We start from the raw sequence: 24,850 nt of genomic DNA on the forward strand, positions 1-24,850 counted from the left end.
AACCACTTATGAGTGAGTACATGTGATAATTGTCTTTCTGGGTCTGGATTACCTCACTCAAAATAATGTTTTCTAGCTCCAACCATTTTTCTGCAAAATTCAAGATGTCGTTATTTTTTCTGCTGTGTAGTACTCCATTGTGTAAATGTACCACAGTTTCCTTATCCATTCTTCGATCAAGGGGCATTTAGGTTGTTTCCAGATTCTGGCTATGACAAACAAAGCTGCTATAAACATAGTTGAGCACATGTCCTTGTGGCACAATTGAGCATCCTTTGGATATATACCCAAAAGTGGGATTACTGGGTCTTGAGGAAGGTTGTTTCCTAATTTTCTGAGAAATTGCCACACTGACATCCAAAGGGGTTGTACCAGCTTTCATTCCCACCAGCAATACAGACGTATTCCCTTTTCCCTACAACCTCTCCAGCATAAGTTGTCATCAGTGTTTTTGATCTTGGCCATTCTTACAGGTGTAAGATGGAATCTCAGAGTTGTTTTGATTTGCATTTCTCTGATGACTAAGGATGTTGAACATTTCCTTAAGTGTCTCTCAGCCATTTTAGATTCCTCTGTTGAGAGTTCTCTGCTTAGGTCCGTGCTCCATCTCTTTTAGTTAAGAAATGACGTCTTATCCTTAACTCTGTAGCTGAAATGACAGTGTTTATTTCCCACTATTATTCTAATAAGATCCTACATAGGAAGTTTTTGTAATATAACCTCTTTTTTGAGACAGGTTTATACTTTGTAGCCCTGGCCATCCTATAGCTTGCTGTGTAAGCCAGATGGCCTCTGATCCACAGAGAACACCTGCCTCTGCTTCCTGAGTGCTGAAATTAAAGGTGTGCACCACCACGCTTGGTTTTAAATAATAAATTTTAGGGTCTGTCATTTTCTAGTCAATAAAATCAATGAATTTGCCCTCATTTATGCTCACTGGAGTTTTTTCTATCCTTAGGTAAATCTCTTATCCTTAGGTATGAGGAATGTGTCTGTCTCAGTGGAGTCTAACCTGTTAGCAAGGACTATTCTGCATATGCGGACATGTAGCAACACTGGCCTAGGGGGAAGAGCATAGAGGCTGGCGTCGGGTGTTAGTCTAAGGCCTATAAATGGAACCAACTGATTCATTCTTCACGGAGGAGTCTTATCAGTAACCCCACTTTTCAGGCCAGGACATTAAATGATTTGTAACTGTCTGTAAGTTTGGAAGTAGCACTTTTGTATCTTTAATCAATTCTACAACTGACCAGCTTCCTCAAATAAGTCTCATATTCTCCATATGCAGGCTCTCAAAATGAAATAATAATAAGGCAAAAAATGAGAACTAAATCCTTATTATTGACTATCGAGACTTTCCAATCACCATACTATCCCTTTAGCAAGTGGATGTCATAATATGGAGAATTAATTCTTCTATGGAATTAGAAAAACCAAAGCACCAGACAGTGGTGACACACACGCCTTTAATCCCAGCACTCGGGAGGCAGAGGCTGAGGCCCTTGAGTTCCAGGACAGCCTGGCCTACAAAGCAAGTTCCAGGACAGCCAGGGCTACACAGAGAAACCTCGTCTTGAAAAGCCAAAAAAGAAAAAAAAGCCAAAACCCCTGTAACCTGTAGTTATGAACAATTCAATCTTGAAAGGGAATCCCAATCTGAGTAAAAAACCAAAATAAAAATTAGCCATAACCTCATCATTCAAAAACCACTGTTTAACACATTGGCATATTTCCCTGTTTTCTTCTCTACTTAAAAAAAAAAAAACATATTAAATAGAGTCTGTTTGAAAACTGTTTTTATTTGGACCACTGGCAGGGAGGCAGGGAAGGGACCCTAATGTCTTCCCATTCTCCTGCCATGTACTCCTAGCCTTCAAAGGCAGTCAAATCATTAACAGAGAAACCAAAGGAAGCATTATCCAGCCTCCTGTGGTTTTTAACTGGAAGATACATCCTCTAATCGAAACTGTAGACTAGCAAAGCCCTGCTACACTAGCTCTTGTCCTCTCTGTCCAGTGACTTAACTCTGCTCAGCTACTAGTTCTTCCCAATGTGTTCGCTATGAAGGGGTGGCTCTCGGACTTCCCTAAAGCCCTTCTCTGCATCTCAGTTAAGTCTAGCCTTGGATATTTGTTTAATGATCAAGAGAAGTTTCTGGCCCTGCCACCGAGTTTTTCAGTAGAATAACCAAGTCAATGTTTAACCACATTCTTTAGTTCTGGAATGGCAAAGTAGAAGTTGGAGGGAAGTCTCCATGGAAACTAGCCTCCCAGGAAGTGGCCAGAGACGTTAGTGTCGGGGGACAGAACTGGAAGGATGTCATGAAGGAAACACCTGTTTTGGTAAGCTGAGGTAATCTCCTGAAAATACTGAACTAAATCAAGCTCCATATGGACCCCCAAGCCCACCCCTCATGGTTTTCTTCTGAATATCTTCAAGAGAAATGGGCCTGGGCCACTCCAAGCATCAGCCTCGGGTGATCAAAGTCACACCTTTACAAAGCCAAGAGGCGGAGACTCCCTCAACTGGCCCTGTGTTCTATGCATTAAATCGGAACCCGGAAGAGAAGAACCCATACCCATTCTCGAGACTGCAGCACGAAAATCCAGCTCTGGAAAGACAGCTACCACCTCTCCGAGAAACCTGGTATGGAAGACATCCTGCAGGTACACTAAACCAAACATGACATTTGCATGTCTGGGACTCAGGAGAACTGTGGGTACTCTTACCTGACGGTAGCTGTGACCTCAGAAAGTCTAGATTTTGAGATGCAGAGGAATGCTTTCCAGTGAGGGCTGAATGTTTGTCAGCTGACTGTCTTCTAGTACATTCTAATGCTTGTGTCGATTCTGGATAAGGGACTTTTCACCCCTTTATATAAGAAGGGAAGAAGGGTGGTCTCACTCAGTCTGCAGTGATACCAAAGCTTGTGCCTACCTCCATCAGATCGCTGAGACGGCACAGATGTTATTGGTGGTGGCAATAATGCTCCAGCTGGGTTCTAAATCTGTCCTTGTCTCCAGAGAGATTTAATGCATCGGGCTTTGTGGTTTCGAGAGCAGCACTTCAGGAGTAAGCCTCTCCAATGTGGATTTGAAACCAACCCAAATAGAATCACTTTACTACATGAAGAAAGCAGATGAAGTCACGGTTCCCTAACCCCATGCCCTTCACGAGCGTCACTCGTGAATTAAAGGAATTTTCCCCACTGGGGGGGGGGAGGGGAGTTCTGACCTGAGATGGCTCAAATTGTTCGTGTATTCTTTTCTGAAGGCCATAGTGATAATTAAACAGATTACTAACTTGGGATGAGAAATTCATGCTTATGAGTGTCATCTGGCACACATTCCGTATATTTGAATCATCTTTTCTCTTCTTCACACCCCACATCAGTAACAAAACCGGGCTCTCCTTCCAGGACGACTCTGTCTGAACACCTTGTATGTCTCCAACTGCCAGATCTACCCAGGGTGGTTTCCGTGGTTCCTTTCTGTTCAAGGAAAATACTGAGGAGTTGACTCACACAGCTCCTCTAATGTTCTTCGTTGTGGATGAGAATTTCTTCCTATGGCACTGCTTCATTTCTCTGCTTGCTTTGGTTTTGTGCTTGTCAGTGTCTCACTGTATAGCCGTGGGCTGGCCTTGAACTCTCCATGTAGCCTAGACTGGCTTAGAACTCTGAGTCCTGCCTGCCTTTGCCTCACAAGTTGCTAGGATTAAAGGCATGTGGTTTTATCCTCTTCCGAGTTCTAAGGTTTTGGTAGCTACATGACAAAAGCTGATTTGGGTACATTGGAGTCCCAGCTGAAAAACTGTATTTGAAAAACAAAAGTCACATTCGTTATAAATAATAACAAGTAGAGAACATTCTCTACAAATACTGACTGTACCAAAGGCATTCTGGGTGCTGGTTTTAAGGGCCCATGTTCTAACCCCAGCCCTACTAAATACATCATACAACCTTAGACTAGTTACTTAGCAGTTTTGTTTACTTGTGGTCAGGAGCAGAAGAGCATGTCTGGTACAGCTTTCACCATATGGGACCGTCCAACTAAAACACAAGATATCATCACTCACATCAGAGAAAGGTGATGAGTCCCGAAGTTTCTGGGGGAAATGCTTTCAATAATTTAGATTTTAAAACCCAGTGTGATGGTGGTAATGTTTCTATCCCGCTCAAAGTATGGCTGAATCTGAAAGAAAGAGAAAGAAAGTCAGAGTTTCCATTCTTCAAAGCTGGAGACAGCAAAGCTTTACCGGGGCCGCACAAATGGTTTAAGGATAGGGATCCATAGCTACTTGTCTGTTTTATTTATTTTTTATTTAAAGTGTAGAGCATGAGTACAGGCTACTCTCAACAACAGCCTCCATGTCAGAATGCGTTCTGATTGCTCTAAGAGAAGATCAGTGACTCCATGCAGCTTGGTCATGGCAGCGCTCTTGAGTGGCCCAGTTAATCAAGCCAAACACAGCAAGTGTAGTGTGAATCTCAGCAGAGCAATTCTGTAGCAATTCTGTATCCCTGGCTTACTGTATGGGGAAGGACAGTAACATGTTGTATCCTAGCGTAAACTTGGGGACTGTCCCCTGGTAACTTCCTATTTACTCTGAGAAGGTATTTTCATTTCTTTTAAGTATTTTTTTTCTGATTCCCTTTATTTGGGAGACGGTTTCATGGTATTTAACTAGTGAGCTGGAGACAGAGCTCAAAGATAGAGCATTAATCTCGTATATGTGAGACCCTGGGCTTGATCTCCAGTAGAGGGGGTGTGGGGGAGTCATAAGACTAATCAGTAAGTTTCTATTTTCCAGGCTAAATTATGTGTTTGAGTAACACCTGTGATCAGCAGTGACTTTTCTAACTGCTTTTTTTGTTGTTGTTTTCAATTAACTTGGTGGGAGGGTCAGAAAAAAAGAAAACAGACTAAAGTGTTCACTTGCATTCATGTGAGGACCCTTCTTTGTGTATCCGTTGTGGAATATGGTACACTGTGTGGAAATGAATTGTTGTGATTGGTGTAATAAAAAGCTGAGCAGCCAATAGCCAGGCAGGAGATATGGGCGGAACTTTTGGGCAGAGAGAGAACTCTGGGAAGAAGGCAGAGTCACCAGTCAGACATGGAGAGGAGACAGGAGGTGTAAGATAGAGCAGAGGTAATGCCTAATGGCAGAACATAGCTTTAAACTATGGGCTAATTTAAGGTATAAGAGCTAGTTGAGACAAACCTAAACTAAAGGTCAAGCTTTCATAATTAATAATAAGTCTCTGAATCATTATGTACAGACCGGCAGTCCAAAGACAGTCCAACCAGAAAGCTTGCCACGTGTCTTATTTGTACGTTCACCCAGTGAGACAGGCATGTATAACTGAAGATGCAAAATTGTGTAGATGAGCCGGGCGGTGGTGGCGCACGCCTTTAATCCCAGCACTCGGGAGGCAGAGGCAGGCGGATCTCTGAGTTCGAGGCCAGCCTGGTCTACAAGAGCTAGTTCCAGGACAGGCTCTAGAAACTACAGGGAGACCCTGTCTCGAAAAAACAAAAAAAAAAAAACAAAAAAAAAATTGTGTAGATGAGGACTATTAAGCAGTGATCAGCCTAGATGTTTAGTTTAACAATAAATTGATTTTAATGCTTTATTATTGCCCCCATCCTTCAAGTATCCAGGTCCATGTATCTTGACATCCCACTGAAACATGAAGAATCAAGCATTATCAAAAGACATCCACCCCGAAGAATTCAAGTAAGATGAATTTAAAAGTCCTTCTTAAGGAATATCTTTGCTTTAATGCTAAAATCTCCTTTCATCTATAGTCATCAAAAAACCTTAAATACTTTGTAAATGAAAACGCTGTTACAGAGAATGTTGACAATTGCAAAGACCATAGTATTATAATTTCCTTTAGCAGTGATGTCACTTTTGAGGCTCATAACCCAAAGAAAGTACGCTAACAAGGACTCAGCTAGAGAGTTAAAGGACTCAAGTCTAGCACTTAGTTGAATGAGGAGTCAAAAATCACAGCAACTACCACTTCAATTCAAGGCAAACACCACACCAGTCAACTCGATCTTTGTCATTCATGTAGTCCTTTAGCCCAATATAAAAAAGAAAATGTCATCTTTGTTTTCTACACATAGTTCAGAGTGAAGTAACTTGCCAATAGACACTGGAGCTGTTAGCCAGGCCTCTGATTCTTCCAACCATCAGTGTACGTTATCTCTATTTCCCGTTAATTCCATCCTTTAATCATCCGAGATGCTACAAGCAGCTGTTGAAGTTGGGGAGACTGGAGCCGGATATGGTGGTGCACACCTTTAATCCTGGTACTCAGGAGGCATATGCAAGCAGATTTCTGTGAATTCAAGGCCAGCCAGGGTCGCATCATGAGATCCTGTCTAAAAGAGAAGAAATGGGGAGCAAGGAGGGGGAGAGTGGGAACATCAGAGCAAGAATTTTTTATGCATAGTATAAATTCTAATAAGACATCTCATTCTTATGAAATGAGTGGGAAAGAGGTTAGAGTAGGTTCTTGGGAATGAGCATCAGCTAACAGAAGGCATGGGACTCTCTATGGGCAGAGAAAAAGGAGCCACACAAACCCTACCTGCCCCACAACTCAACTAGATGCCCAGACCAGTTCCAGAGCTAATGGAAATCTCTGTTGAAGATTGTTTCCGTTTTAGTCTGGAAACTTCTCTTCTTTGGAAGCTCAAAATTACTACTTGAATTGATTGTTACCTTTAGTTCCAAAAGAGCATTGCTTCCAAAAATGTTAGAAAATGCAAAAATATTACTTAGCTCAAGAAAAGTAAAGGGTCCATGTAATAAAGCAATGTCTAATATAAAATTGTGAGCACATCTCTAGCTTAGCTGAGCAACCCTAAAGCTGCATTTATTCTTAAACTAAATATTAAATACTCTTTCAAAGGAGTATTTAATATATGCCTCTGTGAGACCCTGACACTAGCTAGCCAGCTCAAAAGAAGAAATCACTACAAGCAGAGAAATATATTCATGCTGTACTCTCTAGTTCACAGAATAATTTTAAGATTTATCAGTCCTAAATAAGTTAAGGTTAGGCTTTGATTTCCCCAAATTCAAAAAGAGGAGCTGGCTATTTCAGAGTCTGGCACTATACCCCACACACCAGCGAAGCTCCCTAAGAATGAAGAATCAAGTTGCAGAATATGATTGCAAAGTCTAGGTAGGCTTTACCTGATCTTACATCTTCAGTCACTGGTGACATGTGCGACACTAAAGTCTAGGAATGAATGAGTGAAGAGAGGCTCCTTCCAGCTGGAGGGAAAGCACGCCAGTGTACAGGTGGCAGTGTGCTTAATTACAGAGATGTTTTGTTGATCCCAAGAGCTGAGATACACTAGACTTAGCAAAGTTCTGAAAGGCAGAGAAGTCTATGCAGCTTACCTGAGCTCTCCTCTATGCTTAATTTCCCCCCAAAGATCTCTGCTCCTCAGGGCCAACCTAAACTTGAATCTTAAATATCCAATCAAACGGACAAGATGGCCTGACCAAGGCTGAGATTCCAGTTCCTGTGGGAAAGATCTTATTGGCTCAGCGTTTCTGATTCTAGCTCTGATCCAATGAGCTGGGAGCAGAAGACTTGCTTGTGCTGTAGAAACGTGGGCAGAGGAGCCGCCCTGTAGGTTCTGGAGTCAGCTACCAGAGAAAAGGGAAATCGCTAGGAACTTGGCAGACAATCCCAAAGATATCATCTATAATTATCTGCACAAATGAGGCTCGGCACATTTTCTACCACAAATGGGTTTTTGAGAGAATAATAAATGCTGGGTTCCCATGACATGCTAATTAATAGCTTGATCTCTGCCAAAGAAAATTCTAAAAGTATTTTTAATTATTAAACCAAGCCTAATTGCATCCTAAGTAATTTGGGTTGCGTACTTGGCGCTCCCCAGTTCCTGAACATCTCCACTCCTCAAGCAGAGAGCACCTCTTCCTGGAGGTCAGAACTGAGCCTCTGCCCAGAGCTCTTCATCAACAGGACTCCCCGACCCCCACTGTGTAGATGAGTTGATCAGCAGCGCCCCCTCTGGCCTGCCCACCTTCCCCTTTCACCCTGCAGTCAAATAGGAATGCCTTCCAACCAACTCCCCACCACACACACACACACACACACTCACGCATACGTGCACACACACGCACGCATGCACACACACACACATGCACACATACACACACGCACACCAGTATTGACCCAAGTAATTCAGCTGGATAATTCTGAGTGCCAGAGAATGTTAAAATTTCAGCATCTCTGTAAGGCTCACGCTGAACAACCTATTAACCACTGAGAACCACCTCAGCAGTCCTGATTCCCTCAGCCCCTCTCTCTATGTGCCCACTATTTTCCTCTAAAGATATTGGGAATCCCTAATTTTAACTTGGGAAATCCAAAATCCAGTTTTATCTAAACAACACTGGCATTACTACAGGAGAAAAATCTTACACCTGATCTCGTGTGCTGGTTTGTTGCCCAAATAGTAGAAACACTACGTAAAATTACCTTCAGCTAGTGCACGTAGCCAACGCATGAAACAAGCTGTATCGAACTTGGGTCCCATTCCCAAGACATCTTATGACACACATGCAAATATCTGAAAACCTAAAATAAAACCCCAAGTTTGAAACACTACTGGTCCCAAGAATTTCAAGTAAGGGATACTTAGCATAGATAACATTTGCAGGAGGATTTTGACAAGTGCTGCCAACGTCCCCAAAGGAAACAGGTGGCACACTGAAATCATAGCAGTTCAGGGACATTTTCTTTGTAACTATCCATGCACAGAAGTTTGGTTAAGAGGAACAGCCAAAGATAAAGCAGTCAGCATTAGAGGTGGCTGAAGGGTAACCAGCTCCAGGCCAAGGCAAGGGGAGAGATTTCTGGAGCCTGAAAGAAAAAGGCCAGATAGAGAAAGCTGTGTTGCAAATAACAGTGACCCTCCACTGAGGGACACAGTCACCCCGTACCACCTTGTGAAGAGTCAGAAGTCCAAAGACCTGACTTCATCATCATCCCCTTCCTATTGGCTACACCCAATAGGAAGCCAGAGGCAAGGAGTTGCTGCATGGGTACAGGCAGAGAACAAGTGGCCAGTGGGTGAGCAGATTTGGAGACCAACGGAACATACCTGGTACCATGGCATTCAATTTCAGGCATTTCCTTCATGCTAAGACTTTCTTACTGCTGAATGTTACATTTTATTGATTTTTGTCCTCATCTATTAAAACAATCACATAAACCCACACACATGATGTGCCGGCCCACACAAAAATAAAAAAAAAGTGGGTTTTCTTTTTGATACAATGTAGTTGATACAGTGTAGATTTTATAATGCTGAACCATGCTTGCATTTCTGTCATTAATCTGACCTGGTCATAAATATCTAAGTGCACGCTTTGCTGAGCTGGATTTCCTAAGGTTTTGTGTATCCGCTTTAATGAGTGAGACAGAGCTATGCTTTTCTAATACACTTTTACACCAGCTTTGCCACCAAGACTTAGTCTTATAAAATGAAGAGACTTCCTATCCCTCTTTCCCAAAGCATTTGTTATAACACAGGAATTCTCTATTCTTCAACCAGTTAGTAGACCTGTCTCCAGTACTCTTCTTAGACTCTTGGACGTGTAAGGGAAGTGATCATTTTTTCCTACCTGCTTGACATCTTTACAATTCTGAGTTGACTTGGGTATTTTATTCTTGCCAATTGTTTCTTGGAAATTATCCAGTTAACACAAAACTTTTGAATTTATTGCCATGAAGTCTTATCTTCTTCATATACTATCTTTTGATAAGTCTTATGAAATGACTCTTCCAGCTTACAGTGTGAAGCCTGTGTGCAGTGAGGTGGAGCGGTGGGCTGTGTCCCACCGCCCAACTTGCTTACACCCTGGCTGGCAGGCTGATTGTTGTCCCAGCCACCCAGCTAGCTTATGCCCAAAATAATCACACGGAGATCTGTATTAATTAAATTGCTGCCTGGACCATTAGCTTTAGCCTCTTATTGGCTAACTCTCACATCTTGATTCAACCCGTTTCTAATAATCTGTATGTCACCACGAGGCCATGGCTTACCGGGAAAGATTCAGCATGTCTGACCTGGCAGCTTCATGGCAGGTGGCTCTCTCTGCCTTCTTCCTCCCAGCAGCCAGTCCTGTTTTCCCTGCCTATCTAAGTTCCGCCCTATCAAAGGGTCAAGGCGGTTTTTTTATTTGACCAATGAAAGCAACACATAGAAAGAAGGTCCTCCTACATCACCTGTGTGTGTGCGTGCACGTGTGTGTACATGTGTGTGTGTACATACATGAGAGTGTGTTTGTGTATGTGTTGACTAGAGATTGAGGTGGGGGTTCTCCTTTAATCACCCTCCACTTTATTTATTGACATGAAGTCTCTCACTGAACCTAGAGTTCACCAATCCAGAGTTCAATTTGTCCTAAGAATCCATTTTCATCTCCCAAGTGCCAGGTCTAACACTCTACTGGTGAGCATTTTATCCTCTGAGCCATCCCCCCAGCCCCAGACACCTTATTTCATTCTTACAGTGCTATGAATTGAACCCATGGCCTCATACATGCTAAAAGAGCATGCCGTACTACTCAGTTCCACCCAGCCCTCCAGCTCTCTCATAATAAGTAACATGGTGGATAACTCAGCCCTGATTTTAAGTTGTGAACCTAGATCTTCTATGGAATGTTTCCTGATCCCCTTTATCTACTATAAATAGCTCACAGACTTCACCTGCCCGTCAGCTCCCCACAAATATTTGCCCTTCTGTTCTGTTTTCTGATCTATGGAAATATTTGACTTGGGCTGAAGCCAAGTCATGTACGTTGACTGTATTGTTTCCTCTTCCATGGACAATTGTTGGAAACAAGGAACGCCACTGACATGTAACTACGTCGCAAGGACTTGATCAGAAATTCTTTCTGGGTCTTAAGTGGTCACCCACATAAAATAAAGCTGTCATAGAACACTTTCTCGACTTCCCAGAATCTGAAGTCACTGTGCCAGACAAATGCTACATTTTCTGTGAGCTGCTCTGACCCTCCTTCCTTTTCTGACTCATAAATGAAAACTAGGCTCTTTCAGGTTAGTGTTTATCACCAAGTGCAGCTATCTGTGCTGTATGGATGCCTTGTTTCCCATTACCAAAGCCCTAGCACATACTCCAGCTGACGATATTCATCACGGTTGTACAGTGAATTAATTCAGACATCTTCAAACAAATAAGATCTTTCCTGGTATTGAAAATGAAAAGTTCCATGCTACCCCTTCTCTGAGCACTTCCTTCCAGCATGTTTCCTCTGCAAGGGACGAAGCCAGGAATCTTCCTTCCCCTGCAGGGCAAGCGATGAGCACGTGAACCCAGGATTCTCAAGCAATGTCACTTGGCTGGCATTTTTAAGTGAAGCCAATTTTCCCAACCATTTTTTTTCTGTACAGTTTCTCAGGCTGAAAAATTCTATGAGGATGGAAATCTGTTTGCAGTGTCTGTCGCTTGCTGCCATCTAGTGGCTTTGCAAAGGGGATGTGTGGTTATGTTCTTTTTTTTTTTCAGAAAGTTGCCCGGAAAGTTCTTAAAGATATCTACCATTTAACCTTTATCCGAAATGTGAATCTAAATAGAAGACCGAGAACAAAGGAGAGGAGCCTGTTGTGACTCAGACATTCATGCTGTCAAATCAAAAATGACTTAAGGATCTTGGCTTCTTCAGACTCGGTGTTCCAACTGCACACAAAAGTCTTCTGTAGTCCACTCTCCACACGTTTCTTTTGTTTATTTGTGACAATGTGGGACCACTCTCAACCCCATCAGAGAGTGTCTCTGGAGGAGTTTTGCAGGCTATCTATTCCCAAGATGGACCCCGAACCTGGGCAGTCTGCAGCTGCAGCGAAAGGCTGCAGGGTTTCACTTCACAGTGTGAGGGCATCTGAGGGTCAAGCATTTGCAGGGCAAACAATAAGGTGAAGGGCCTGGCTTAAAACTGGGTACACATCTGAGATGAATCCTAGTGACGCCACTTCCCAGTTGGGCAAACTTGGACAGGCCTTAGTCTTTCTAAAATGAGGATCCTCGTCATTCAAACACAGGGCTCACCTGAGAATAATGTGCGATGGTCAGTTTATTCATGGCCCTAGTATGGAATAATGGCTACACAGCCATGCAGGCTCACACACAAATCCGGGAGACTCACCCGTGCAGAGGAGACACAGACCCTTCTGTTTTTCCTTTCCCCACGAGTGTCTGGAGGGCTCCCTCTTTTTGGGACTCTCCCTCCAGGATCCTGACACAAACAACTGCTACTCCTAAACTAGCGTCTTCCTGCCCCCAGAAAACTGTGAGCAAGGGGAACAAACAAGCTCCTCTTCCCATCTCACCTGTCATTGCTTCTTTGCTGGACTGAGATACAGGGCCAGACCTCGTGGGAATGATCTCATAGTCACCATTGATCACTGCTGAGGACTCTGAGGGTGCTCCTCTGGTGAGACTGGGCTAGAGAGCCAGCTCTTGCCTCAAACATAGACTGCCCGGATGGGAAGAACTCAGCTGTCTGAGTGAACAGACTCTGCAGGGCGCGCGCACACACACACACACACACACTACAGGTCAATGTGAGGGGACCAGTTTTGTCTCCTATGCTCAGCTTGTAGAGTCCATTGTCCCATCTTCTGAGATGGAGGAAGGCCAGGCAGTGGGCCGTGGCCATGGCTCAGTGGTAAAGCATTTATTGTGTAGGGATGAGGGCCAGACTTTGAGAACCCAACACCCACAAAATAGCTACAACTCCAAGTCTGGAAGTATCCGGTTATGACAGTGCACATCCGAAACCACTGGGATGGGAGGAGCTTCGTGTAAAGACAGATGGTGTCCAGGGGCTTGGTGGCCAGCCACCTAGTGGAAACCATTCACTACACGGGACATCAACCCTTGGTCTCTACATGTACACACATATATGTGCAACAGAGAAAGAGAAAGAGGTAGGTTAGGCAAACCCACGGATATACCTCTGCTCAGTCTTAGTGAGCCTTTTACGCTCCAATAAAATGTCTCCCATGAAGCCTAGCCCTTGCTAGACAAAGGTGACGGCCTTTTGTCAGCACTTCCTGTTAAGTGTGTCTTGTCACCCATGGTTATAGAGGGAGCTTCTCTAGAGACTTCTAAAATATGTCACTTTCTAAGCCCTGGGGCCGTTCAGTTGGTGGTCAAGGGAAGGTCAGGTGTGTCTCCGGTGTCCCCTTCATCTCTGCTAGCCTAAAACCCCAGCTGTTTGGTAGCTCTGAACATGGTCCATCAGTCCAGCAGGAAATCGCTCGATTCTCTGACCACGATTTTGATTAATAACTCACTGGAAACGGTGTGATAGAACAATAAAGAACCCCAGGGGTCAAAAAGCCTTTCTCACAGATAACTCTGATACTGTGAGCATCACCTTCTCTGCGCATGCCCAGGAGGAAGTTCTGCTTCCACAGAGCGCTCAGGGAGTTTAACATCTCTCCTTTTGTGTTTCATCCTCTCGTGCTTGTGGGATGCTGAATACTCTAAACACTGGACCTCTAGAAGCTTGACCCCATTGACCTGCCACAAGTAATTACCTCTGAGCGACTCCTGCGCCAGCGAGAAGCCAGAACAGGACACAAAGCAGAGGTGAGCTGTGGCAGTCGCTGACTGGGGGAAGCGGGTGTGACTGGGGCAACCGCTCTTTTCATGCCTCCCCGTTCACACAGGAGTTGAAAGCCAAGCAGACAGTGCAGTCCTTGTCAGGCAGGATGTTTGAAGCTGTAGCGCTTGCCCATGCCTGCCTCCAACTGGCGAGCGCTCTTCTCTCTTGGATGAGACCAGGCTATGTTTGCTTTGTGGAGGGCTATGCAGATGAAAGGGGGATTCTACATGGAAAGGGGCGATTCTAGAACTTTTAAATCCGCGGTGAGGGAAAGCCAGCAAGGCTCTTCCCTTCACCCCTCCTGAGTGGAAAACTAGCCCTCTATGCCCCCTCCAGGGAAGATCTTATCCAGAAGTCCTTGGCTTCTGGACAACAGCCCTGAGAGGTCTTCTCTCAGCTCTGTCCTGCTGAGAGAAAATGAATGGTGTTAGTAGAAGGGTCACTTTCCTGCCCTGTTCTGACTGACACTGGACCCAGCCAGACCCTGCCGTGGGGCTGGGTAAGAGGCACCTGATTGCCACAGGTCCTCAAAGTCACGCTTAAGGCGCTGACAGCGAGGACAGCCTCCCCCTAGACTTCTGCACCGTTTGACACATTGTCCACAGAGCAGCAGAATCATCAGCTCTCTCATTCACCTCTGGACAACAGCAAGTGACCAATGAAACTGTGTGCGCCTCTGCTTGCCCTCAAGAGCCACCTTCACTGTGCCACTGAATTTCATGACAAACTGAGGGGAGACCACCAGACTTACCAGCAGTCGCTTCAAATCCTCATCAACGGCCATGCTCTCTCGGGTTTCTATTCGAATATGAAAGTATGGTGTAGGGAAATAGGTTCCAACCCAGAGTGTCTCCTCTCATTGCACAGTCAAGCCATCAATGGTAGAGGACATCGGAAGAGAAAGGAAGGCCGCATCAGACCAGGACACTTTTCTAGAGAGCTAGTAAAAGAATCTGTTGGCCAGGAAAACGGTATGCTGTCAAAGTGAGATTATCAAAATGAAATCGTCAAAACCCTCACATTCGAGGCTTGCGAAACCCTGCCAGAACCTTTAAACCAGTCTTAGACGCACAGACCACTGCTACTTAGTTCTGTGACAGCTGGACAAAGGACATGTGAGGGACACAGCGGCAGGACACCTTTATCATGACAGGAGATCGGCTACAGATTATGAAGGATTAGGATCTACTGCTCCAGGAAGGGTTGAAGGCGGTGGAGTTACAATCCCCCATACTAATAAACCCGTCATCTTTCACAGCAGGAACCTGAGAAGAAAATGCAGCTCCCAATGTACACCTCTGGGAAGAGACAGTATTTACATAAGATGCAAATGCTGGAGCGGAACCAGAGAAGGCAGGAGGTAAAGAGAAGATGGTCACCTTTACCAGATTTGGAGGGCATTGTCACTGTCCTGCTGAGCCAGTCAGTTCTCAGCAGCCCAGCAGAAGCCGCCACTGCCTGAGCTGGGAAAAACAGGAAGATGACCTTTTGCTCCCAGTCTTGATGAGTCCTTACTTTTTCTTTTTTTCTTCCTGCAAGGTTAGATGTGTGTTTCAAGCATCCCTTTCCTTTTTTTTTCCTTTTTTTTATTTACTTCTTTATTTCGTGAGGGCAGAGAGCACACTCATGTGCCGTGGAACGCATCTGGAGGACAGCGACTCATTTTTGGTAGTAGGTTTTTTTCCCTCCATCATATGGGTTCTGGTCATCAAACTCAGATTGTCAGGCCTGGCAGCAAGCTCCCTTAGTCACTGAGTCATCTCACTGGTCCCTCAAGTGTCCCTTTCTCTTTTCTCTTTGCTTTGTTTTTGAGAAAGGGTCTCATTCTATAACCCTGGCTGGCCTAGAACTTACTGTGTGGGCCAAGATGGCCTCCTTTCTCCTGAGAGTTGGGGTTAAAGATGTGCAAAAGCCTAGTCTGTGCCTCTTTTAAAAAGCTGCCCTCTTTGCTCTCTTGCTGTAGCCGGGAAATAGGGTAAATCATATTCTTTTCTTGGCTTAGTAAGAGAGGGAATGGAAGTCAGTTGTTATTCTGAGATAGAGGCCTCTCCCTAGAATCCATGCCATATAATTTACTAGTGAGGAGCATCTTCTGCCAGGATGCTTATACCCCATGTTTGGGAGGCTAGAGAGGAGGACTGCCACAGGATCTAGGCCAGTCTGGGTTACACAGAAAGTTTCAGGACAGCCGAGCTATGGAGTGAAACCCTGTTTCCAAAAGAAGAAACAAGCAAGGCTTTTGCCTTGCTCTATTTCTGCTTCTTTAAGACAATACCAAAGACACGGTAATTAATGAAGAGGATGTCTTCGTCAGGGTTTCTATTGCTGTGAAGAGACACCATGACCACGGCAATTTTTATAAAGGAAAACATTTCACTGGAGTGGCTGCTTCCATTTAAGAGGTCCAGTCCATTACCATCCTGGTGGGACATGGCTGCATGCAGGCAGACATGGTGCTGGAGAAGGAGCCAAGTGTCCTACATCTTGACTTACAGGCAACAAAACATCGTCTCAGACACTGGGCGGTATCTTGAGCGTGTATGAGACCTCAAAGCCCAACTCCATAGTGACACACTTCCTCTCACAAGACCACACCCACTCCAACAAGGACACGCCTCCTAACCGCGCCACTCCCATTCGGGGCCATTTTCTTTCAGACCACCACAGATGGTAACTCTATTGAGGTGAGGAAGTCTAAGGCTGAGATACTGGCAGTTGATGCGGCACAGCACAGAGGAGGACATGGCGGGTGACACTGTCAGGGAGAGTGAGGGGTCAGGAGCAACGAGGGCAGCCTTTGTAACCTTCCAGGGAGAGCTGGCCTCCTCCTGTGGTGATAGTTTTACTCTCCACCCAATCATCTCTTAAATTAGCAGAAGAATTGGGGAGGGGTATGTTTCCAACCTGTGAATTTGGGAGGACACACTGGTACATTTTCTGCGGTAAAGCTCTGCAAATGACTTACCCTGAACACCCCCCACACACACACACACACACACTCTAAGGATCTAAGGAACTGGTCTGTAGTTATGTCCGTAATTCCAAAGGACCACCTACAGACAAGGGCTAATAGGCAGGCTCCTTTCATAGATGCACGCCTCTGTGAGCCAGCGAGCATGCTCGCCTTTCTCCAAACAAGCCTGAGAATGAAAGTTGTCACAGAAGGTGATGGGAACAGAAGCATTCTGATGTGGTCATGGGGGACCAGGTCTGTGAAATGTCTACACTTTGATGTTGCCGAATCTGTTCTGGAGAAGACAGTTTGGGAGAATATTAACCACTTCTAGTTTATTATTTCAGGCCCAGATGGAGTTGATGAAGAGCCTTCAGAGTGCAGCAAGACTTGATATGCAAAAGGAGAAAGACCATAATGGCAATAAAATCACCCAAAGCTTGCCAAGGAGCAATAGCTATGACGTTATCACCATACTGCCTGACGAAACCATAAACAGAGACCCAGGTGAGGACTGTCATTCCTTCAGTAGAACATTTCACATTCTGGTTTAGTTTGGTTTGGTTTGGTTTGGTTGTTGTTTTAAGACAGACTTTCATGTAGCTCAGGGTAGCCTCAGACTCACTACGTAGTCAAAGATGACCTTGAACTTCTGATCCTCCTGCAGCCACCTCCCAAGCGCTGCATTGCACCATTATGCCCGGTTTGCTTATGCCATGCTGGATAGCAAGCCCTGGGCAAACACTCCACCAACATAGCTACATGTTTTGCTTTGAGACAGAGTCAAATTTGAACTCATGATCCTCCTGCCTCAGCTTCTTGAGCAGATGCAAACATACATGAAATGTCATCAAATAAATGTCCATTATGGGCAGTGGAAGGAGAGTGAGAAGAAAACCAATAGCTGCCACCGAAGGGAGATTCAGTGTCTCAGAATGAACGGCATGCTGCACTGTGTTTTACCTCTCTTAGAGAAAAAGACAAAAACAGAAAAAAGCACAGAGGTCTCTCTTCTTGTCGATTCTAAGTGCTTTATAGGCACTCCTGAAATCATAAGAGAGGCTCATAGCATCATCTTATGTCAGAGAGGGAGAGGCTCTTATAGATACATGAAGCTGCCTGTGCTTACAGGCCACATGTCTGTCAGCCCCTTATCCCCGGAAGCACCCTTTGTCCTGTAGCTCAGTCTTCTTGGGTACCTAAGAATACCTACAGTGAATCTAGCACCACTACCCTCTCTGCCTGGCTCCTGCTTCATCCAGCATCTCTATGTGGGGGCCCTCATGTCACTTGGGCCAGAGCTGCATCCTCAGCCCCACAAGCTGAAGTTCTAGAAGCATTATGCTGATCCAGAGTAACCTCATAGAAAACAAATCTGGCCATATTATTCTCCTGCTAAGAAAACAATCACCAGGACGGGAGAGCTGGCTCAGGGGTCCAGAGGACCAAGTTTGCTTCTCAGTACCCATGTAGGGTGGCTCAAAACTGTCTGTAACTCCAGTTGCAGGATATCTGGTGCCCTTTTCTAGCCCCCTCCAAAGCCTGCACACGCATGCCACACAAGAACACAAACACCTACTCATGAGCAAAGATAAATCTTAAAAAAAAAAAAAAAGCAGTCAGATTTCTACCAACCTGGGGACAAAAGCTCAGCTCTTTTACAGGGGCCCCAACCCTTCAGAATCCAGCCAATGCCTATGCTCTGATTTCCTCTCCTGCTATGGCCAGCTCCACATACTCACCCAACAGATATCCTCATCCATACCCTGCCTGCTATGCTGCCCCCAATAGAGTCCCCATTGAGTTTTCCCAGTGTGAGGTTCCCAGGAGAAAGCTGCATGCATCCCATATTGTTCCCAAACGGAGGCTGCTGTGCTGCAGGCAAAGCCCCTCATGGGTAGGGCTGACCATGGTGGAGCTTGTGGCCAGTGAGCTCTATGCTGCAAAATCACCTGCTGAGGGGGGATGCTGTCCCCACTCCAAGAGCAGGGATCTCAATAGATTAATTAAACAAAAGGCAGAATAAATGAAAATCAGCTTGAGATATCCATTTAGCCCATGCCCTAGTCTCAGCCAAAACAGGCTTTGTTGTCAAATAAATTTTTGCCACTGAAAAAAGTATTGACAAAACAACTAGACTAAGAAAAAGGGGGCTGAGCTAAAGTTAACTCCGAGCATCACCTGAGAACAACTATGCTGGCTTTGGAGAATGTGCTGGGCTTGGAGGGACCCAGGAGGGACTGAAGACAAGGATTTTCCATTGCTTCCCTGGGCTCTCTAAAGAGGTTTTACTCTATTCCAACTGCAGTGCTCTCTCTCTCTCTCTCTCTCTCTCTCTCTCTCTCTCTCTCTCTCTCTCTCTCTCTCTCTGCCTTTCTCTCTGTCCTTCTCTCTGTCTTTCTGTCTTTGTCTTTCTCTCTCTGTCTCTGTCTCTCCCCTCCCCCCCCTCCCCTAAATTTATAATCCCAGTTCTTGATCACCATGAGTATCTTGAACGGCATAGTGAGTTCCAAGCCAACCTGGACTCCACAGTGAGACCCAATCTTAAAATCAGACAAACCAGTCGGTACTGTAATCTCTCATTCAATTCTCACACAACTAGAAGGTAGACGTGAACCCTCACCTGTACGTAAGATAGCCAGAATTCAAGGTCACATCTTCTTGACCTGCCTGCTGCCACGACCTCCCTCAGATGTTCAGGATTCATAGCTTTGTCTAGGACAACCTTGGACCTATGCGGGCCTAAAGCTCTGAGCCCTCACCCATCTTTGAAGAAACAGAAGCTGAAGAAGGTCACAGATGCTGGCCTTCATAGTCTCCTATTCCAGATCTTTGTAGGATGGGAGCAGAAACAGGAACCCTAGTGGAACACAGCGACTGACCATACAGGGAGGGAGAGCTGTCTCAACAAATGGAGACGGGGCCAGCTGCAGAATCCAGAAGGGTGGGGCAGGGAACATCTTTCCCAGTTCCTATCCTCATTCTACTGAATCAGCATCTCCAGACAGAGGTGGTGGATGAACCCTGCCTTTAATTATCCAATTGACCCTGAAGACCAGCTGACCTTAGCTGGCCTGGATCTCAGAGTGCAATCAACACTTCAGTTGTTTGGGAATCTTTTCTTTGCGGTGACTGGATGTGTGTGTGAATATACCTGCCAAAATGCATCTAGAAAATGCAACCTGCTAGCAGGAAATAAAAATTCGAATTGTTCTCCATTTAAATGAGATCAAAAATGAGGGAGGGATGGCCCTCCCCTCACCCCTTGCCACTGTGGCAGGCAGAACTGGCCCCAGGGCTGTGAGAGTGGAAGAGCTGGTCCTGCCCCTCACTGGGTGCAGCGTGAGAAAGTGGGTCCTGACCTTGCCTGTGCAGCACAGCAGAACTGGCCCTGGTGGCCTGGGTGCAGGTGAGCCAGCCCTGAGGGCATGAGGGAGGGAGAGCTGGCTCTACCCCCTCACCGTCTGTGGCATTGGGTGAGCTAGCTGGGGTAGTGCTGGAAAGCTCACTCTTGTGGTGAGGATGCAGGAGAGCTAGTGGGATATACAACTAACTCAGCTACTGCCCAGGTCCAGACCCAGGGCTGTGAGTTGCCCCACTCAAACATCTACCTATCTGTGAAGTGCTGGAGCATGGGAAGGGGCCACACAGCCACAACAACAGGATATGCAAGAGAAGTCCCAGTGAGGATCCAGTACCGATCCTCACTGTAGCAGAAGCCAGAAGCCTCAAGCCAGACCAATGACTCATTGCAATGAACATTTGCAAGTGATCATGTATGGACTAAAGGGTGTACTGTGTGACTCACTGAGACACACTACAGCTTCCATGACAAGACTTTTTTTTTTTTTAATTTGCGGAGGGGAGTTGCAAGGGCAGAGGATGGCTATGAAGGGACAAGAAGATGAGTGGAATTGGGGTGCGTGATGTGAAATCCACAAAGAACCAATAAAACGTTAAAAAATAGAAAAAATATAAAGTTGAAGGATTTTTTTTTTTTTTTATGAGATCAGAATTAACTAGGATCTCATGGCGGGAGATGTCTGTAGGCAATATCCTCGCCTGCTGCTGAGGTTGCTAGAAATGGCAATCTTTTGCTTCCTTTCCTGGTTGCTGGGACAATATTGCTGACTATAGCTCTGCAGAAGGAAGAGTTTGTTTTGGTTCACAGTTCCAGGATAGTCTGTCGTGGCAGGAAAGGGGTAAGCGCAGGAGTGAGGGGCTGGTCACATTGTGCCTGCCGCCAGGAAGCAGGTAGACACGGATGCCTCCTTCTCTGTCCTTTCTACCCAGTCTGGAAGCCCGGCCTATGGGGTGGGGCCACCCACATTTAGGGTATGTCTTCCCTCCTCAGATAGACCTCTAGAAGCACAGTCGCAGATGCAACCACTGGTGTGTCTCCTAGGTGATCCCAAAGCCATTCAAAGTGACAATGAAAACTGTCACAGGCTGTGACAGAAGTCACACACTTCTGTGATGATGGAGGGAGTGGGTCACATAATGTCTGCCATTCTCCCATTGCTTCTGTTCTTGCTGCACAGCCCCATAGGCAGAAACTTACAGGAATAATAATGGACAGATCTAGGATTAGAAAGTGATTTCAATCACAGTACTGAGTTCTCTATGACTCACAAGAGATCATGATTATTCACCTCAGTTTCACATTATATATATATATATATATATATATATATATAGAGAGAGAGAGAGAGAGAGAGAGAGAGAGAGAGAGAGAGATGAGATGCAGAAAGGACAGATCCATGCATCGGGTCCCAGCCAGATGCTCTCAGGATGCCTAACTCTAAGCTTTCACCATTGATTGTTCCTGCCACAGGTTTTCTTTGCCTGCTTTCCCTGTCTTCTAAAACCATTTCCCTTGGTTTTCCCTGTGAGTGGGATGCAGCCAAGCTCAGACACTGACCTGAGCATCCTGGTAGTCAGGAGCTGGCAACACAGGCACCTGTTCCAGCTTCAGTGATTTAATGGAATAGCCACCGTTTCTCGTTTCCCTCTGGAGGACTGGATGAGAATGTTAGCCTCTTGTGAGACAGAGACAAGCTCTATTTTCTGCTACCTCTTTAAAACAAAACCACCTTTAAATTTTTGGTTTATATATTCACATGATAAATCACAATATAGCCGTATGAAATATGTAGTTAAGTACAACATACATGACATAGCATCACTCCCTGGTGTACAACTCTGTGAGTTTTGCTGTGCTTGTGTGGCCCATGCCCTCTCCAGAGGCATGACTGGGACACAGATGCAGGAAAGGCACAGAAGATGGGATCAAAGTCCTTCACTGAGCCCCAGCAGTGCCCTCTTCCTGAGAGCAGACACATCTTCCTGCTCCTAAGGCAGGGTCTGACAAGCGTAATCCCTCAACCATAGATCCTTCTGCATTGTTTTATTTTTTTTCAAGAGGAAATATAAAAAATTCGTTTCTCTTCTGTGACCCTGTCCTTCCAGATCTGTAAAAGGGGAATAAATACTATCAGTCAATGTAGGACTCATGTCAGGTTAATCTCATATGTATAAAGAAAGAGGCATACAAGGGCTGGGGAGATTGCTCCACTGGGAAAGTGTTTGTCACAGAAGCTTAAGGACCTGAGTTTAGATCTTTAGTACCCATGTAAAAAGCCAAGTCAGGGTAGTATGCATCTGTAATCCCAGTTTTAGAGAGGTAAAGATGGCAGCGGCAGGGGGAGGAGTAGGGGAGCAGGAGATGACCCTCAAGGTTTGCTAGCCAACCAAGCTAGCCAACTCAGTGAGCTCTGGGTTCAGTAAGATGGAAAGCAATAGAAGTGACACTTGTCCTAAACTTCTGGCTTCCACATGCACCTGTGCACACACATTCTTCTTCCCCACATCTGGTGCACACGCATCAACTGTGAAGCTCAGACAAATATATATGAATGTGGATAAAACCGAAGGAAAAAATGGAACTGATATCTGTATCCGTAATTTGTCTCGCCAAAGCTACAAAATACTTGACGGAAGTAACGGGGAAGGGCTTATCCTAGCTCACAGTTCTTAGTGAAGTCCAGCGGGGAAAGTACGGAAGTAACTTAAGGGGGAGGGGCTTATCCTAGCTCACAGTTCTTGGTGAAGTCCAGCTAACTTAAGGGGGAAGGGCTTATCCTAGCTCACAGTTTCTTAGTGAAGTCCAGCGGGGAAAGTACGGTGTCAGGATAGCAGGCAGCCGGCCACTCTTCATCCGGTCGGGAAGCAGAGGGCAATAAATGCTTATACTCAGCTCACTTTCTCTCTATTATTTGGGTCAAGACCCCAGCCTATGGGATGGTACCACATTCAGGGTGGGTCTTCCCACCTAGTCTAGACAACCCCTCCTGGGCATGTCTCTTCAGGGCTTTTAGAACCAGCCAAGATAACAGCCAACCAACATTAACTTCCACAAAGTCTTATAGTAAACAGCCTTTTCGTTCAGGAAAAGCCACCCTAAATCTATAATTCCAGTGTTACCTTCAGAATTCTAATCTTATCTACCCACCTTTACTATTTAACTACTAAACTGCTAGGTGTTTTGGAAAATATATAGCTCCGTCTTTGAACTACTGTAGTGTTAGTTTTATAAAACTGTGGTAATAAATTTTTCTAAAGCACGTATTATAAATATACAGCCGTCAAACATTCTTCATGCCGACTGCTCTACCACTCAGCTCACTCCTCATTCCTTTCACACACATCAACACATATTGCCTCCCCATGAAAACAAAATTAAAGCTTCATCCCAGAGCCTTATACACTGGCTTCTACTCTGCTCACCCAAAACCCATTTAGGTTTCTAAAGATCGCGATTTTGGGCTGGCAAGCACACTGGGACAGGAGGGGCTCGTGGTTTTTATTCTAATGCAGGTAGTGACGGTGTCTTTTCTCCCTTGGCTGGGATCCACACTCACCATCTTTTGAAACTGGCTGGTTTTGAAAGAATTGTAGACAGGAAGTAAAGGGAAGTGGGAAGGGATGGAGCACTAGGTCATTTAGACCAAGAGTACAAAAGGACCTCGGTGTAAATAACAGTTTCACCGGGTTTTGTTGGGGGCAGGGGTAGGAAGATTAAAACATTTGCATAATAGGGACGGGGGGGGGGGGGGGGGACAAAAAGATTTTAATTCCTTGTAGCAAGCAACAGTTTTACTGTGTTTACAGAAAAGGCAAACATTTCATTTTTCTTCCAGTAGTAACCTCAAGTGGGTTATTCTATGATAAGAGCATTTTAAATACTCAGTCTTAAGTAGGCAGTAAAAGAACGTTTGCTCTTTTTCAGGAAGTTCACAGGATGAAGAATTCTTGGACTATCACAGAGAGAATGACTATTGTGTCCGGAAAATTGGCAAAATGGAAGCATGGCTCCGTAAGCAAGACGCCCGAGGACAGTTTTCCTGGAGCAGCTCCAGCTACGACTCAGACGAGCTTGAGGAGGATCCGAAGAGGCCGCAAGCACTCGTGAGGACCAGGACGGAGAGGGTCCCACTTTATGATGAGTTTTATGACCAAGAATGAGAAAGCTACTCACTGCCCAGACAGAGAGGAGTGGTTTGTTCGTTTTCATCAAAATCATTCCTATTTGCATATGAACCACTCAGGGGGAAGTAATTTACATCTGTCTTCTGGAGTCTCCTAGTTCATGGGTTTGTCATGTATGCTCTAGGTCTATGACTTAAAACTGAGGGGCTGAAACAAAGGTCACTTGTTCGTCTTACTTTTCTGTGGGTAGCTGGGCTCAGTGAGGCTGCTGTGTTGGTCTCTTCACATAGCTTATATAATCTGACAGCAGATGGCAGCTCAGACTAGAGCCACATAGAGGCTCAGTTACAACACTTTCTATACAGTCCACACACTGTCTGTGCAGCAAGGTAGCAAATTTTTCCTTTCAACCAGTCCGATGCTTCTAACATCAAATATTCCCGCTGGAGGAAGCTGGAGGACACAGAATTGACGAATGTCTAGTTGTTGAACCCACCCTGAACCACTTCCACCATAACCTATCAGTTAATGCAAGTAAGTCACAGATCAAATGCTAGCAAAATGAAGAGTCCACACAAGGGGACAGGTAGCAAAGGGGGTCCATCCTGGGGACTTTAAACAACACCTTGCTTGTCAAACCTTGGAACTGGTTTTGCCTTTAGAAGCATGGTGGTAGCCGGGCGGTAGTGGTGCACACCTTTAATTCCAGCA

The 24,850-nt window shown here is 45.2% G+C and overlaps 1 protein-coding gene across 6 annotated transcripts; it reads left to right on the forward strand.

Moving 5' to 3' along the window:
* The first annotated feature begins 2,279 nt into the window (after positions 1-2,279).
* On the forward strand, positions 2,280-24,850 carry Ccdc198 (coiled-coil domain containing 198). Of its 6 annotated transcripts, none has more exons than XM_038310213.1 (7): positions 2,280-2,342; positions 2,440-2,666; positions 5,660-5,742; positions 13,596-13,682; positions 14,957-15,058; positions 16,999-17,158; positions 23,940-24,850. In XM_038310213.1, exons 2-7 carry the CDS (start codon positions 2,444-2,446, stop codon positions 24,173-24,175), a joined length of 891 nt encoding a protein of 296 aa, XP_038166141.1. In that variant the 5' UTR covers positions 2,280-2,342; positions 2,440-2,443; the 3' UTR covers positions 24,176-24,850. The 6 variants fall into 6 exon arrangements, with proteins under 6 accessions (XP_038166141.1, XP_038166142.1, XP_038166140.1 ...); XM_038310214.1 differs by having other exon boundaries at positions 2,284-2,352; XM_038310212.1 differs by having other exon boundaries at positions 2,286-2,342; positions 5,667-5,742.

Source organism: Arvicola amphibius, chromosome 13 (assembly GCF_903992535.2).
Source record: "Arvicola amphibius chromosome 13, mArvAmp1.2, whole genome shotgun sequence".
Classification (NCBI taxonomy): domain Eukaryota; kingdom Metazoa; phylum Chordata; class Mammalia; order Rodentia; family Cricetidae; genus Arvicola; species Arvicola amphibius.